General features: G+C 28.9%; 1 protein-coding gene across 1 annotated transcript in view; it reads right to left on the bottom strand.

Annotated features, from left to right (window-relative positions):
• The window catches only part of LOC107452408 (Na(+)/H(+) exchanger protein 2), a 170,620-nt gene that overhangs the window by 41,106 nt on the left and 110,315 nt on the right, over positions 1 to 19,199 (bottom strand). The window contains exon 3 of the mRNA XM_043049487.2: positions 7,318 to 7,574. Coding sequence (XP_042905421.1) covers positions 7,318 to 7,574 — 257 coding nt within the window. The remainder of the gene's footprint in view (positions 1 to 7,317; positions 7,575 to 19,199) is intronic.

The following is a 19,199-nucleotide window of genomic DNA, read 5'->3' as shown; positions in this document are numbered from 1 at the left end:
CAAGAAAAACTTTTATACTTTATACGGATTTTTTATGCAAATTTCTGCATAAAACTCAAATCTACAAATAAAAAATTATAATGTGCATATTACCACTGTTCAATTATAATATAATTATATATTCAATTACAAAATTAAAAAGCCAAGAAAAAAACCATCAAAAAATCCTCCACGAAGGCAAGCTCGTTGAACAGCTGATCCAATTTTGGGTTTACGACTACTAAAGTTCAACTCCGTAGCCGTGTAATTTTGAACCCAATCCAGAAGACCTGGATCAAGTATTGGGAGAAAATTTGCCCTCGTGGAGGACATTTTTAGGGAACTAACTCGCATTTGCGTTACATAGAAAGGAAAACCACGAAAACCTTCCACGGTAAGCCTGACGGCAAGGGGACTCTAACCCATCCCATGATCCGTCTATCACTGAGGATATTTTTACGCCAGCACTGGGGTCGTTGCAGGCCGGGTGCGGGATTCGTATCGACCAGCCATCGTTGAGATCCGAACCCGGTTCACTTCAATGGAAGGTGAACACTCTATCCCCTGAGCCACCACGGCTCACTCATTCATATAATCATAAATATTGTTTTAAATTATTTTCATAGGATTAACAAATTCATTTCTTCTTTTAACTTATACGACCCAATTTTTAAGAGAACGCCATACCAGGGGAGAAACTTTTCGTCTCAAATTCTTTTTCACCTCCAGAACTAATTCAAAATTTTAAGTATGGAAAAAGTGAGTTCTGACTAACTTAGAGAAAGCTATGAAGTTTCAAATGCAGAAAAGAATTTTTAAAACATCAAAATGAAAACAAGTATGAGAAGGTAACTTAGGATTACGCAATGGAGAAGTTCTCTTCCAATAATTTTTTTGCAATTCGATATTTTAAACTTTTTTTCAGCAATTGAATTTTAAATTAGTAATGGAGGTGGAAGAGAATTTGAAACGAAAAGTTTTTCTCTTGGTATGGCGTCAATGACCGTTAGTGAAGAAGTTTTTTTTTTTCGACTTTGATGATTGTAATAAAGTTTTATATCATTAAAAAAGAAGATGTCTTATTCCACCTCAATTTATTTTCTTCTTTTATTCGAGTTAATTTATGCTAATTATTGAAATAGAATATCAAGTTGAAAAAAAGGAGCATTTTTGACGACTTTTTTTTTTGCTTTTAANACCGTTGGTGAAGAAGTTTTTTTTTCGACTCTGATGTTTGTAATAAAGTTTTATATCATTACAAAAGAGGTTGTCTTATTCCACCTCAATTTATTTTCTTCTTTTATTCGAGTTAATTTATGCTAATTATTGAAATAGAATATCAAATTGTAAAAAAGGAGCATTTTTGACGACTTTTTTTTGCCTTTAAACACGGTTCTGAGGCCTCAACATTTTATTTTATAGCCGTCGTTGAACAGCCGACCCAATTTCATGGCTTTACGACTACTAATCTTCAACTCCGTAGCCTTGTAATTTTGAACCCAATCCAGAAGACAAGGGAACTCCTGGGTCCAGTATTGGGAGAAATTTGCCTTCGTGGAGGACTTCTTGATGGAGCTAACCCGCATTTGCGTTACATGGAGAGGAAGACCACGAGAGCCTTCCACGGTTAGTCTGACGGCTGGGGGACTCTAACCCATGATCCGTCTACCACTGAGGATATTTCACGTCAGCACTGTGGTCGGTGCAAGCTGGATGCGGAATTCATATCGACTGGGATTCGAACCCGGTTCGCCACATTGGAAGTCGAGCGCTTTATCCCCTGAGCTATCGCGGCTCTTCTAAAGGAAATATCAAGTTTAACACATTTCGACCTTACTGTCTCACCTCATTCTAGCCGTCTCAGATTTACTTTTTCTACTCGAAACATTATTACAAAACAGCCAGAATGAGTTTTTAACAAGGTTTTAACAAGGGAGAATACATTGTTTCTTAATTGGTTGTTAATTTTTATAAAAACAAAATAAGCATTTAAAAATTTAAAAAAGTGATGGGAACTTAATGTACCGATTGCTTACTTTTACTTACTATTTTAATGTGCAGTTTTTTGTAAAATTTCAAGCTAAGTGACTATTAACCCTTTCGCGCCGACTGTCACAAATACGTTCCAGCATAAAACCGTATCAATCAGGATAAAAAGATAAAACTGGCAACCAAAGTAGTTCTTTGGCAGTTTATTTGTGGTTGAGGTTATAATTGTTTGATTTATTTAATTCACCATTACTTTAGGTCAAAATAAAATTATTTCGTTATACTTTGAAGAAACATTGATTACATATATGATTAAACTAACAATAATTAAAGTAAAAGCAAAGTAAGTCTGTCAAATTAGCAACGGCAGCATTTAAGCTGCCGTTTTTTATTTATTTACATACTGATTCTGATTTCGTACGAGTGTTTTTATGAATCACCCGTCCTTAAGGGGTTAAAGAAGGTTTAACTCATTGTATCAAATCAAGAATTATAACAGCGAAAAATCGAGAAAAGGCATAACATTAAAAAAAGAAAGAAAGAAAGAAAGAAAAGAAACCTTCACGAAAGATTAAAAAAAAAAATTCTCGGAAATAATCAAAAATGGAATTGTGTTCAGATAGTTTAGTTTACTGATTCAAACTAAATTCATTTAACAATTTCAGTTCACACTGAGAAAAAAAGTCTGGTCAAATCTAACCGAATATGGTAACATTTATCGTGTTTCTAGTTCTATGGAAGCAACAAAAAGCACGATACCTATCTAGTGTTTTGAACGTTAAAATTTTATGCAACCATAATATGGTGCAAAGTTAGATCATGTTATTGTGTTTTTTAAACTAGATTGTAACTTAAATTTAAACATAGTTTAGTTTGATAAAGAAAGCAAAATTTTTCTGAAAAAAGTAGAAATTAATAAAATTGCATCATATTATGGTTCAAAATATCTTTCAATCGTCGGACAAATTTTTCTGATGATGCACTTGCGATTTTTTCTACAAAATATGTCCGATTTGACATTTTCGTTCATCTGTTAATATTGTTATTTTTCTTTTTACTTAAATTATTAGCTATCCTTATTATTAATGACTTTACAAAAGTTTACAAACTAGACTAAACTTTTCTACTTACTGGTATGTGACCCTTTATGAGAAAAGTAAAATACTTGGGAATAAAGAGTTAGTAATATCCATAAGCATTAATTCAATTTCTAATGAATGGTTACAGGCAATCAAAGTGTCTAAAAGAAGCACAAAATACTATTTTACTGATAAAAAAGCGGCGAATATACGGAGAAAAAGCATACTGGTAAAATTGCCGTAAGTTATGGTAAAGATATTCCCGCTAAATAAAAACATAATTCTAGTAATAAAACCAATATATATAAGATTTATGAACTATTCATATGGTAACGGTTTACCGGAAATTCTGATTTCCAAAATTATAATTCTTATTACCGTACATTTAATAAAAATATCAAACAGTAAATTTAACTGAATAAATGTCTTTTATGCCATGTTCTAACATATCATGATACAAATACTAAATTTTACTTCGTTTACTAAATTTTAACGCATATTATAAAACAATATTCTATTTGCCAAAATTATTACAAAACCAAATTCAAAATCAAACTTTAATGGTTAAACACGTATCAAAATTTCTGAAAGTGCAAACAAAACATGAAAGAAAACCTTTATTCATTCTACTTGACTAGCTTTTTATCTAATTATCAAAGGGGGTGACTTCTAATATACTAATTAGTTAGCGCAGAAGATGATTTAAATTACGAAATATCATACACAAGAGCGCATCTTTTCTGATTAAACTTTTTTTTTTACGACAGATTATGATTCTTTACCCAAAATAACAGCAACCTAAGATAGTTTAGACAGGAGATAGTTTAGTCAGGAGAGGGGTCGAAATTTTCGACCCCTTAATGTTAATTTTACTTCTCGTATTATTTCCAGAACATTTCAAGCGAATTGGAAATTTTTTTGCACAAAATAATAAAATTCATTCATCCAAAGATAATTCCACTTAAAAAACAATATTTAATAATTATTTTGTTTAATAATAAACGAAAAAAATTGAATTGCTAGAAATACATATTTTTACATCACCTTATAGATTGTAATTTTGCATGGCAAAATGAAAGATCTGAACTAAATCGGTCGAATGGTTCCTGAAAAATCGAATTTTAAATATCTGACTTTTGAGAATACTAATGGCCCCTTTAAAAATATTGGTTTGAAACTTAGAGCTACTATTACTTTTCACTCATCAACCCTTGTTTGTTGAATAAAGGAATAAAGGAAAGACCTTGAAACTTTTGTTTAAAGAATAGAAAAACTGAATTCAGGTAAACGTAGAGTAAAGCTTGAAGTTTCAAGCTCTGAAATTTTTTTTCAAAAATCGAAATGCAAACATATTTTGGCTAAAAAACACAGGATTATGCATTGAGGAAGGAATCCTGTTATCATTGTTTGCATTCTGATATTTCGAATTTTTTCTCAACTTTTGATACGTCATGGTTCACTTTAAGTGTTTATGAACTCACTTTTTTCTTAACTTTCAATTACAAATGAAGTTGAAACAGAATTTGCCATGAAAAATTTCTCCCGTATTATAGATTCTTCTTAAAAAAAGATGTTGAACTGTTGAACAAAAAGATGTTGAAAAAAAGATGTTGATTTAAAAGACATTTATGTTTTAAATTTCATACTCCTTTTTTCATTAATTCTTCTTGATTCACAATTAATGATATTTGAATTTTTGAAAAAAGGATACTTTTTTCATTAACTGTTCTTGATTCACAATTAATGATATTTGAATTTTTGAAAAAAGGATACTTTTTTCATTAGCTGTTCTTGATTCACAATTAATGATATTTGAATTTTTGAAAAAAGGATACTTTTTTCATTAACTCTTCTTGATTCACAATTAACGATATTTGAATTTTTGAAAAAAGGATACTTTTTTCATTAACTCTTCTTGATTCACAATTAATGATATTTGAATTTTTGAAAAAAGGATACAAACTAATTTTTTTAATTGTAGTGCACCCTAAGGACTTCTTTCACGAAACTCTTGTGGTCCGTAGACCGCCAATTAGAACCAATGTTTCAGAAAGTTCGAGATAGATTATGTTTTGGAAATTTCCAACTGAAGAGCTTATTGTGGATTACATGGCCAGATCTGATTTAATACTGAGTGAATGATATTTCCTGCGAATGAAATTTCTCAGTTTTTAATAAAGTACTCGTATTTATTAAAATTTTCTTATAAAATTTTATTGATATTTTTTAAAAAATAAATCGTAGTTTTAAAAGCTAAGAAATTTACCTTCTTCGAGAGTTATGCTTTTTCGCCTCCAATTTTTAAAGACATTATAGTTATATTCGCATGATAGCAGGCCAGGTGGCCGAGCGATTAGCGTGCCCGGTTGCAAAACCAAAAGCTACGGGTTCGAATCCAGCTCAGGGCATGGGTGTTTCTCTGTATATGTTGTTCCGTGTCAATGTGGCCCACCCTATGAGCGGGTATCCTTGGCAGTGTGGCGTGGGCTACAAGGTGCTTTTCAGGCTGCGCAAAATGAGCAACACTTCCAGCATCTTCCTTGACGAAGAACGATAAGTTCAGTGATGGCCGTTAAAAAAAAAATCGGATAATCACGTGACATCAGATAAAGTTCCGCAACTGGATGATATATCCTCCAAATAATTAAATAAATTTAAATCTTGGACTAGATAACGCTTTTTCCAAATTTGCTACATGTTTAAATTCGTACAAAATTCAACTTAGAGTTAATATCCTTAAAGCGTTGTAGAGGTAACATAAGGAAAACCACTAGATCTTAAAAATCATAATAATTGACTTTTAATCCTTTCATCACTTCTCATATAAAGACAATCACACGTTTAAAAATAAGTTCTGCTTTAGAATGCAATTTTTATTGCATAAACTAGATATAAACAAAAGAAACACATCAAACAGTTATTAAGGACAACTATAAAAACAAGATAGCTAATAAAATGCCTACATGTACAGTTTAATTTCCTTATATTTAAAAAATAGAAGAAATAATAATTTCACTAGATTAACGAAACCTAAGACGAAACTGTTCTCGGCTTCGTGAATTGTGTATGCATGATATGTTGAGTAGATTCAAAATGAATAAATATTTGAAGGAGCATAGCAAATAAAAAAATATAGCAATAAATATTAATAAAATATAATTGTCTCTTTTAGCGACCTATTTGAAGCTTATTTAAATGTTTAAGTATTTCTTAGATTTTTTTTTGTGTAATAGCTTCATTTTAATAAATATATACAAGAAATATAAGGGGACGAAGAAAAAGTAAAACGCAATACCTGAATAAATTTTGATATAAAAATCAGATTTTCACATACTTCAATACAATTTAGTGATATTAGCACCGAGAAAGAAATGTCAAAACAACCGGAAAATGGTAAAATTTGCCGTGTTTCGGGCTCTATGGGAACACCAAGGAGCTCGGTAATTTTTATCGAAGTGTTTTTGGTAAGGATTTCGGTAAAATTAACATTAAAATTTGGTTTTATAACTCGGAATAAAATTTGGTAAATGTAGTAAAATTTAGTAATTTTATCATGATATCTTAGGACGCGCCATTAAAACCATTTATTCAGTAAAACTGACTTTTCTGTCTTGTATTTTTACTAAATGGGTGGTAATAAGAACTATAATTTTGGAAACCAGAATTTCCAGTAAACCGTTATCTTATGAACGAAGCATTTACCAAATGAACCGATTAAATACAGAAATTTTTTATTTTATTAATCAAAAGTGTGTTTTTTGTCATTATTGTTCAGTACGGTAATTTGAAAAGGATTTTTTTCTCCGTTTATAGTGAAAAGAAACGGCGTTGCACGCAATTGTAAAATCGTTATCCAATCATAATTTCTGGAGATACGAAATAAATTTTACAACTAATAGAAAGTTTTCATTCTTGGTTTAATAATTTTCAAAACACTTAGAGTTATTTACTATGGAATTTCAGATGTAGAAATACATTTTTAATAGAATTTGTCCATTAGTTCTTCTAAAATAAAAATTCTTAATTACAGCACTTTTTTAATTTCTTTTCTCAGAAACTATTGATTCGATTTAATTTATGTGTGTTAATAGGAAATATAACTTTTCTTCATAATATTTTTTTGGGTTGATCAGCAGCAAATTCAGAGAAATATTACACCTCAGTTTTTATAGTGTATGAGTGTCATGTTTCGGATTTTTAAGGTTATATTGAACGACCCTCGTACCATAATTAGCAAAATACAATAATGAAATTTTTTTTAAATACTTACGATAGAATTCCTGATAGATGAAAGATTTCTGCAAAAAGATACGCCATATAGCCCATTATGAATGGAAACATGGGTTCAATAACTGGAACGGAAGTTGTGTGTTTTGAGAGAAACGCAGTCAAAAATCCAAACGCTATTCCAATTAATGTTCCACCGCAGGAAACAACAAAGAAGGATGCAATTCCAGAAAAATAGTCTATTGCTAAAATGTTAGCTAAGCCCATCTCCGTGTAACCTTCGAACATATGATACAGAACCTAAATAAAAAGTAGTAACATTAGTGTATGCACCAAATATAGTGGTAACTACTTTACACCAAGGTGCTGTAGGGAAACGCTATCATTTGAATCTGTTGTTTCACTATAACTATGTTTTTTTTTTTTTTTNTTTTTTTTTTTTTTTTTTTTTTTTTTTTTTTTGCATTAATTGGTGTAAAGTAGCCAACATCAGTTTTGTTATTGAATAACACTAAAATTTATAATTACATTTACAGATTAGATACACATAAGAAACAGTAACGTTATTTTTACATTACAAAGTAAAAAATCATTAGTTTAGAATGCATTTATGCATTTATTCTTAAAATAAAATTAGTTTCTAAATCGCACATAAGCGTAGCACAGAGACGAATTCGAACTAAGCTCAACAGAACGGCAGTCGTTGTTGTTCATTAACGTCGTACTAGAGTGGCACAATGAGCTATTGGCGACGGTCTGGAAAACATCCCTGAGGATGATCCAAAGACATACCATCGCAATTTTGATCCTCTGTAGAGGAGATGGCACCCCGCTTTGGTAGCCCGACGACCTACACTCGAAGTCGAGCACTTTACAGTAGAACAGTTTAACGAGAACCCATACCGCACACCCTCGGTCCCTACGAAAACTGGTCCAAGTGGCCACCCACCCGCACTCTGACCTCAGCCAATGATGCGTGACTTCGGTGATCTGCAGAGAATCATTACACTAATTAAGCAATATTGAACAGTGTGCAAAATAAGAAGAGGAAAACCCTAATTAACTTTTGATCTAATAATCGGATCTTCGCGTTCTAGGACTTAATCTTCATGACTCGAGGGAGTTACTTCAAATATGCTAATTGATAAGAGTAGACGATATTTTAAGTTACGAAATCAGACACAAAAACGTACTTTTTCTTATTAAAAACACATTTTTTTCGACGGATTAGGATTTTTTATCCCGAAAATACCGCAATCTGGGAAGTAAGTAAAAAATCCCAACAGTTCAATGAGCAGAATTTGGACTCCTTAATGTTAATTCTACTTTTTGCGTATTTCGCCATATCTCCGTAAAGTTTCAAGCAAATTGAAATATTTTTGCACACAATTTAAACGCGCAAAACGTTTAGCTAAAAATAAATGCCACTTAAAAAAATAAATTTAATAAGCATTTATTATTTTTAATATTTTATTTTGAATTGTAAGGTACAAGATTTTTTACATTATTTTAAATTATTTAATTTTACATGGCGAAATACAAAACTTGAGTGAAATCGGTTGAATAGTTCATGAGAAAATCAAATTTTAGAAATAAAATTTTTTCAGCATTTCACCACTTTTTCATTTGCCCCCAAGAAGGCAAATTTCTCCCAATACTTGATCTAGAAGTTCCCTTGTCTTCCATATTGAGTTTCAACTTACAAGGCTACGAAGTTGTACATTAGTAGTCGTAAACCCAAAATTGGATCAGCTGTTCAACGATGGTTACAAAAGTAATAACAACAGTTATTAGAAGAAAAGAAATAATAGTTTTATAAAATGTTTAAATTTAAAATTTTTTTCTAAAATATTATGTAAAAAATTTGTCAAAATTTTTTATTAAGTTATTAAACGCACAAAAAATTTAAAAAATACAGGGTTTAGGGAATTTCAAAAATGTTTCCCATACAGTGTTATTTAATTGTTATTTAAAATAAAAATAAATAGGTTACGATGCAATAAATGATAATTATTAAAGAAAAGTTATTATTAAAAATCATTAAGGAAAAGATCTAACCTGTTTAAAATTTAAAAAAAATAACTCTGCTTTAAAGTAAATTTTTTATCCGACACTAAGCCCAGCTTTTCCGTTTACGTGGTATAATTAAATATGTTTTCTCTGTTATATGTTTATGAGTTCTTTTTAGCATTCCTGCTTTATAATGTTGTCTGACATCGAAGTACAATAAATTACAGGACTTATTTGACTTTATAAAACATTTAATGAAGTCGTTCCTTCGATTGTGATCTTCAAAAACGCAAGCAAATGTCAAACTTAGTCAAACTTAGGAGTAAACATGACCTTCAAGAAATAGATTTATAGCTTTCTTTCGAAGCTTCTTCATCCATACAAAATAAAAATAGCACAGTTTGAGAGCTATTAATTCCGTAAAGCTTATATAAACCGTAAAGCTTATTCCGTAAAGCTTATATATATATATATATAATAAATAAATAAATACAAGGAAACACGAAGAAAATTAAGAAAAACATCAAGTTTCATTAATTGCGCTTAAGCTGCAAGTAAACAGAACTCATTAGATAAGTTCAAAATAAAGATAAAACAAAGAAAAATTATAGACACATGAAAAAAAAGGGGGGGGGAATAATAATAAGTAAAAAAATAACAAACAACAGTTTAAAAAAAAAAGCACTCTGTTTTGCGGATATAATCGTGTGGGCTGATGAAAAGATCTTTCTTTTTTCCGGTTTTTTTTAAATAAAATTTCATCTTTTTTTTCTTCTTTTTTCTTTTTTTTTAAACTGTTGTTTGTTATTTTTTTACTTATTATTTCCCTCCCTTTTTTCAAATGTCTATAATTTTTCTTNGTGGACAGCACGAATATTGTATTAATATAGCCAAAGCAAAATATATCAATACAACAGTGTGAGGAGCACTCAAAAAAATTTAAACGAAATTGGAACACATTAAGTAAAAAATATGTACGGAAAAGCATTATTAATAAAACTTATTAATAAATAAAAAAAAATTTTAAAAAAAATTTAAGCAGCTTTAGCGCTTGATATTATAAACTATTACCTTACTTCTGTTTTCTTTTTGTTTCCGTTTTTCGTTCGGTTTTGTTTTTATTGTGCTATATATATATATACGTTACAGTGAATAACAGAAATCAAGAGAATGTCGCCTTTCACAGGTGAATGTCAGCAATCGCATAGTCGCATATTTGTTATATCCGATTTGATATTAGTTTTTACGTTGATATTATTATATTTATTCGATCTTTCAATATCTGCTGCTGAGGATAGATTAGGAAAAACATCTGTGTTCGGAGTACCGGTTAAATGCATACAGTGGCACGATCCTTAAAAAAACATTGATATAGGGCATACCGGGAAAATGTGTATCGGGGCAGTGGCACTTAACTAGACCTAGTATACATTTCAGACATTTACCGAAGCGACTATATGCCTGCCAACAATCATCGGTGAAAGTCAGCAACCACCAATTTCGGTCACTCACGTTAATATATATATATACACATGTAAAATATTTTTTTTAAAAATTAAAACATCAGCCATCTGGCCAGGAACAGAGAATCTCAGGGGCAGAAGAGAAAACTGCCCAGGGCTCAACATTTTAAGGACTCTTAAATCTCATAGCATACATTTTAATTTTTCAACTTTTTGTACTCTAAATTTTATTTTTTAATTCTTTTAAGAATGATTTTAGGTGGCTGCTTTTTATAGATATTTATACCTTAAATGATTGAAGTTAATATTAATCATAATTTATTGAAATGCAGCTTTGCAATTTTCCAAATAATTCAAATTATTATTTATATAAATTTGTTTTTAAATAATCCTTATAGAATTTAGTTGATAACATTCATTTTTTTTATTTAATAAAAAAACATACTATACTTTTTTAGAAAAAATATATAATATTGCTTTTATTAAAGCATCTTTTTTCAAATATACTTGAATTAAAAAGTAATTTTTGGTATTAGACAATATTTTTAGCAACATTCTCCCCTTCCTAAATGCTATAAAATTGTACTTAATTCCAATATCTTGTGTTAAGATGAAATTTCAGGGGATCCAAATGCCAAAAGATTGAGATGATGATCACTAAATTGAACAATTATACCCTTATTTAGAACAATTATACCCTCAACTTTCTTAAGAGATAAAGCAGAGCTGTGATTTCAAAGACATTACAACCATCACACAGTAATTTGTTTAATATAATAATCTTTTTTCGGAAAAATTATTCCAATTTCCTTATTAATATAGATAATAAAAATATGAATATAATATTTAAGTGTGAAAGGACTTCATAAAAAATGTTTTCTAACGTTTTCTAAAAAGTTCTTTTATGTGTTCTTTACTGTTCTGAAATAACTTTCCCCTTTTTTTTGCTGTTTGTTCCATAATCAATTGGAATCAATAACTTTACTGTGATGATAAAATATAAATAGACTTGATAAAACAATAATACAAGTTTTTTAGTGCAATAACAGTATAAGTGGATCAATAAATCGAATAAAACATAAAAAACAGCATTGACACTTTTTGTCTGTTAAGAGCGATTCTTAAAGCTTTTGTCAGTCTTTAGGAATTGAATTAAACTTAATCAATTTATTATGCAAATTAGCTATAGTTATTAGCCAATGAAAGGATATAAAAGTTTTAACGTACTATGCTAACAATACATAAAATATGCAATTTTGGTTCGAATTAATTTCACTTCGGTCGTGGTGCATTTCCTTTGCAGACATTTCAACTTATTTTGGATGTATAAATCCTCTAGTAATTTTTAAATTGTCTTACAATTGTATTAATTATTATTACATTTTGCATAAATGTATTCTTTTTTATTTTCTGAAATAAATAAATTAATGAAAAAAACAAACACATATTTAAAAATTATTATTAATTCAACTTATATCAAAGATATAATTTATTTTATTTCTAAAAATTAATAAAATCTTATTAACATTTTTTATTTAAAATAAGATTATAGAGAAAATTTTTTTTTGTTAATTATTGTGCAGTAACTAAATAGCCTTATCACTATTATTTTTAGTCAATTATTACTTTTAAGTAAAATCAATAATTTATTTTTTTATTTTTTTAAAAAAATAAATAATTTAATGCATTTAAGTAATTTCTTTTTTTAAATAATTTCTTTTTAAAGTAATTTCTCTTTCTAGATAAATTATATTTAATGCAATTTATAATAAACACATAATTCATTTTATTTCTAAGAATTAATAACGCCTTAAAGACTTTTGCTTAAAATAAAAAAAGCTATGGAAAAAAATGAAATTTTGGCAATAATTAATTTCACACCAGTAATGAAAGTCAAACTGCTTTTATCGGAAATTTCTACGTTATAAAACCATGTCATGTAAATATCTTATTCCAGCATATTAAATAGCCTTTTAATTACAATTATTGTTATTATCATTATTATCAGCATTGTAATTATTAAACAGCCTTTTATTTACAATTATTATTATTATCATTTTTCAGTAAAACCATAAATGTATTTTTTTAAATAAAATTATTAAAATAAATTAATTCTACATAAACAATGTAAATATAATACTCCAATTCGTTATAAATACAAAAATGACATTTTTAAAAATTATTAATAATGCAACTTAAAATAAACAAATAATTAATTTTATTTCTAAAAATTAGCCAAATCTTAATAACATTTTCTACTTTAAATTAAATAAAATCAAGTAAAAAATAATATTTTAGCTATAATTGATTTTAAATACAGCATTATAATTGGCAGCATAATTCGGTAATTTAAGTCCCTCAAGCTGTTTGTTTTCATAGAAATTCCACTTATACCACGCTGTACAGCGCAATATTACTGGTTATTGTTCTAATGAAATCTTTTTACACTTATTATGAATATAATGTTAACAATTATAACGTATAAATACATATGTCTAGGAAATAGACTAAGCATTATCTAATCAAAGTATTATATGACGCTTCACTGTCAAATTTAGAAAAATAATAATTGTATTTTTACGATGCTGGCCCAAATGCCTTGCAATATTAGCATTAAGTTATATAAAAATTTATATTATAGCCACTAAATTGTCTATTAACTAAGTTCATTGTTTACAAACACTGCAGAGCAAAGAATAATTGCAACGCATAAATGTTTTCTGCATATAAGTCAAGGAAATAGGCTACGCTCCTTCTGATCAAACTACTCTCATGTCCATAAATTAAAAATAATTCAGTAATAATTCTGGCCAAATTTAACGGGAGATCATTCTGGAACAACATGTACGTTTGTTTAGTGGTGTCATGGGCACAAAATTTATGTTTATGGAAGACAACGTCCATCCTCACTCTTGCCTTCTATGCCTTCTATTTGAGGTTTAACCCATATAAAATGGCCAGCATTTTCTCCAGGCTTGAATATGATAGAACTTATAGGAGGATGAGTCTGTCCAATATGTGTACCGGAACTGTGGAAGTTGAGTGAATAAAATCCATAATTTGATACTCAGCATGCCTGGGCGTTGTACGAAATGTATTTTATCGTATGAGAGACATGCAATGTATTAACCATACCCACCACATGATATTAAGTTTTTTAAATGAGATATTTTTTTATAATTACACTAGGGAGAAAAAATCGTAGTTTTAGTGAATGGTATCAAAAATACACTATCTTTTTTGTTCCTTTTTTTGTTTAATAAATAGGCTTTATGAATAGGCCACGTTTGCTTTGTTTCTAAACCTTTATTTACCGGAGCTGGCATTCTTCTTAACTTATGGATAAGAATGTAAAATGTGATGTTTTATTGCCAAATTTGAAATTTTTATTTTTATTTTTTACTATATTTGACAAATGAATTGCAATATAAGTAGTAAACTATTTAAAAATTAATATAATATCGAATTAATAATCTATTTCCTTAGTTCATTGCTTACAAACACTAGAAAACAAACAATATTTATTACTTATAAATGTTCACTACATATGTCTAAGAAATGTTCTACGTTCCATCTGATCAACTTACTAGTTGATGTTTTACAGCTAAATTTAAAAGAATATAATGATTGCATTACTTAAGATTTTTGTACATATGCATTGCAATATTAGCAATGAACTATTTAAAAATCAGTATTATGTATAATGAATAGTCTATGTTCTAAGTTGATTATTTACTAACACTAGAGAGCAAACAAAACTTAAAAAATACATAATATGTAACAAGCTCTTTTGAAAAAAGGTAAATCTCTTGACTAATTTTGACCACTTCCTAGCACCCCCTCCCATAACTCGTGAAAATGTTTTTGTGAAGTTCCAATGTCATGATTCAGTACGCAATACATATCATGATCATGATTCATGATATCATGATTCAGCGCGCAATACATAAATCAAAATTCGAAAATTCTGAATTTAATGTTTCTAATTGACCTTCAACGGTAATTAGGCACCTAAGCACCTTAGAATATTGCAAATATCAAATAATTCTGACACGTATCTACCGAGGGTGTTCCCAGCATTCAGTACACAAATTGAAATGAATGAGAAAATGCATCAATAAAATAAGTAATTATTATAGTAAAAGGGGTCAAAGGCCACGTTAAAAGAGGGTAAATCAGAAGAAAATTCATGGACCCGTGGATCCACTGCATAGCCCTCTTGTTTACCGGATCTCAATAAGTATGTCTTTTTCCTAGGGAATCACTTCAAATCACTAGTTTATGAGAAACCCGTGGTCACACCAAATTCAAAAAATAAGAAAATATATCATAAGGAATTGTCGTATCTTAAGCAGACATCAAAAACACACCTGTCATCTTCAAGCACATACGGGAATCATTTTTACGGCCTTGTAAATAATACGCCTGTTTGAACAGTTCTTATAACATCAAATATAAAGCTTTATGAAGTAAGATAGTTTTTAGTATCTTTTGTAGTTATTTATCAACTCACCGTCGGAAACTGCATGAGATTTTCATGAGATTTTATCTACAAGATTTGTGCCCCTGTGTCATATGGTAATTTTTAAGCGCTTTGATGAATTTTAGTAATTAATTTAATTAAAAGAGATACTCAGACACACTGGAAGATGCCAACTGTACTTTTCATGTCCGCGAAGTGATGATAAAGGGTGCCTCAATTGGCATCTACGATTCGGCGTCTTTAGATTCTGATCATGCGTTTTTTTTTTTGATTTTCTATCTCTCAACATGGTTTTTCTATCTCTCAACATTGAAAATTTTCCTCCTTGTGATGCTTTTTATCACCCATCTGAACTTTGGATAATTCTGGTTTTTAATTAATATCTTCATCGTTTATCAATATTTATTTTTTAAAACTTGGCTCTTCAGACACCTTCATAAACGCATAGATTATGATCAAAAAACTTAAGTTTCTAATATAAAAAAAGAAGTTTTTGTGAGTCGAATAACTAATTACAGGGGATACTGTTTCAACCTCCTGTGACCCAACATTCAATATCTTGGACAATATTTCGTACGAGGGCATTCTATTTCCAATATAATTATGACCCAAAAAGCATCTGAAGAATTAGAATTAATAGAGATGCAAGACGATCAAGCTCTACAGTTAAAATATAAGTCGAGGTCGATTACTGAATTTCGGAAATTTGTACCAGAATCGAAGTATCTTGAATTAGAAAAGGCTGCTTGTCTAATTATTTCAATATTCGGAACAACGTACTTATTTCAGTTTAAAATTCGTGAAATCCAAACACCGATCAGTATTAACTAACCAGCATCTCAAAGAATTACTGAGAAGTGTTGTCACCAATTGTTCACCAAATTTTAAAGAATTGTCAAGAGACGTAAAATAAATGTGCTTAATTTTTAATATTTAAATTCAATACACATATTTTGCACTTTTATTTATAAGTTTTCAATAAATATAATTTCTGCAAAAAAAAATTTAATACCTTTTTTGCATACCTTTTAAATACGTATTTAATTGCGGCTCGCGAAAAATGTCAAATTTTGAAAAATGGCTCGACTATCAAAGAGCTTGGCCACCCCTGATCTACACTTATGCGAATGGAAATAACAAAATTTAAAAGAAATAGGAAACGCCCGAGTCAAGTTCCTCTTACTTTCATTTAAGGCGTGACCTTCAGCATTTCAAATATTCATTAAACTTGACATGGTTTTATCGTTGGTTGTATTGCAAAAATCAAGGCTTTGGCTTTAATTCTTTTTTTAAATTTTAAATTTATCAAAAAGTATGCTAGTTTTGTATCAATAAAATGTGTGAGTTAAAAATCCATGTTAGTTATTTCCAAAGTACAGCTAAATGTTATTGCCTGAGACAGGGACTTAACTTGGCGCAAAATGGAGTATTTTCAAGATTAGAGAACAAATAATATGAAGATTAAAATCTTAAGGAGGATAACACAGAATCTCAATAATCATAGTGAAAAAAAGTACCATTTATAAAAAAAAAAATTTGAAAATTAACCTTAAAAAAGCTTAAAACTTTTTTCATGAAATTTTTAAAATTTAAATTTAAAATTTTTTCAAAAATAATTATAGTGAAAAAAAGTACCATTTATAAAAAAAATTTAAAAATTAACTTCAAAAAAGCTTAAAACTTTTTTCATGAAATTTTTAAAATTTGAAATTAAATTTTTTTAGAAAATAATTATAATCTCTACATTATAAAAGGCCATTTGAAAATACAACAATATATCAAAAAAATGTTATTGGTAAAAATTTTAGAACAAAAGTAGTAATTATTTCCATATTTTTGTCCAACACCAGTATATATTTCAAAAATGCTCCAAAATCTACTGAAATGTTATATTTTTAAAATTAAATAATAAAAAAATATTTAAAATTATAAAGATTAATAGATGTTGGATATATTTTTACCCTATGGTGCTCTGTCTATCCGAATTTTATGTTGAAAAACTAAAATTTTTGTATTATTTGTGTATTAAAATTATGCATGTGTATATTATTGCTTAATTTTGCTTCTTATTAAGAAAAAATCGAGCGTTCTTACACACATTAAAATGTTTAGTTAAATTAAACAATAATAATTAAAAAAAGGTTATACCGATGCATTCACTCAATTCATGATTGACAACAGCCCGAAGGATGTGTTTTTATCGCTTTAGAGTCAATGATGGCGGACATCGAGGTCGCCGTGCACGTTCCAAGATCATAGTCGATTATTTGCCACAATCTTCCAGTCGGATTGAATCGGCAACTTATTCGATCATAGCTAATTTAATACCAAATAAGTTTCAATCTTCTTTATTGATTCAACGAGAATATTGAATGTGTTCAATTATTTGCCAAGTAATTTAAATCTTCTTGTTGAATTCATTTGGCAAATTTATCAGGAAAACAATTATAAAAAGTATGTATGTTTTAAGTTGTGTAATAAAGATATTTATGTTTTTATAAAAAGATTTACATATGTCTGCCAGTTGTATAAACTAATTTTATGATATTGAACTACTATTAACTTCGGTTTTGTTAAGCCTAGTTTGAATTCACATTGATACTCTCTCTGTGCTGTGTGTGCACTGTAAAATATATTCTTATATCTTAACACCAAAAATGGTGGCAACTACATTACACCAAAGTGATATTTCGCTAAGTGTTCCACTACACAAATCAAGTATAGTTCCTGCTGTAGGGAAACACATAGAATGTTCTTAATGTTCTTTTACACTACTTTGTGTAAAGTAGACGCTGTCATCATTTTTGTTATTCAGTAATATTAAAATTTATAATTACAGTAAAATATGATGCACATAAAAATCAGTACAGTTATTTTTACGATGCGATCTAAAAAAGAACGAATCATAAACTTAGAATGGATAATCAATATTCCTTAGCATAAAATTAGTTTATTAATCCACAATGCATACATGTTAGACTGAATATTATTATAAATTCGAACAAAAACCAAAGTGAATGGAAGTTAAATATTATAAAATTATTTTATGCAATTGAAAGATTTATGCAAATCTTATTAAGACATAAATATCTTTACTACACAGCAAAATACATACATGCGTTTAAAAACAATTCATATGAGTTATTTTTCAAATATTTTCGGCAAGAAAATTGAAATTATTCGGCAAATAGACTATATTTAATATTCTTAATCAATCAGTAAAGAGGACTAAAACTTACTTGGTATAAAATAGGCTATGACTAGTTTGTCAATTCAATCCGACAAAAAGAAATCACATTTCGCCAACATGTTTCATGTCAACAAACCGCCATCTTGGCCGCCATATTATAACTATCTTGAAATTGCTCAATTATTCAACTTTAAACTCTTAACAATGGTTCAAAATTATTTGTTATACGTTTAAAACATATCTTACCATTTTTTCACACAAGAACTTAGCTAAATAGCTGAAATATAAAATGATTATATGCCAAATTTAAGGGACTCTGAACACACAACCTTCTTTAAAATTGAGCTGCAGATCGGTGTAAGATTTTTCAATTATTGGTGTAATGATTGAACTACATTCTTTGAAGTATGAAGGAATGATTGTTCCGTTAAAACTTGAAATTAAGTAATTATTCGCACAATTTTTAGAGTTTTTCAACTCTAAATATGGATAAGTTTTACATCACTGTTTTACTGTGTATATGATTAACAAATTAATTTTATTTAAAAAAATATTGTATACATGCATTGGAAATTTATGATTCTTGCTTTATATTGCATCGTAAAAATAACTTTATTGATTCTTATGTGAATAATATCTTACTGTTGTCGTAGGCCATTAAGGAAAGGGGTTCTTGTTTTCAAGTGGCGCCATCTATGGCCAAACATTCGACTTTCGAAATAACTTTTGAAAACAAAATACGGTAAAAGCTCGATATAACTTGTACGGAACTTAACGAG

The sequence above is a fragment of the Parasteatoda tepidariorum genome, chromosome X2 (assembly GCF_043381705.1).
Source record: "Parasteatoda tepidariorum isolate YZ-2023 chromosome X2, CAS_Ptep_4.0, whole genome shotgun sequence".
Taxonomy (NCBI): domain Eukaryota; kingdom Metazoa; phylum Arthropoda; class Arachnida; order Araneae; family Theridiidae; genus Parasteatoda; species Parasteatoda tepidariorum.
Note: the sequence above shows the minus strand (reverse complement) of the source record. Positions and strands in the feature narration are given on the sequence as shown.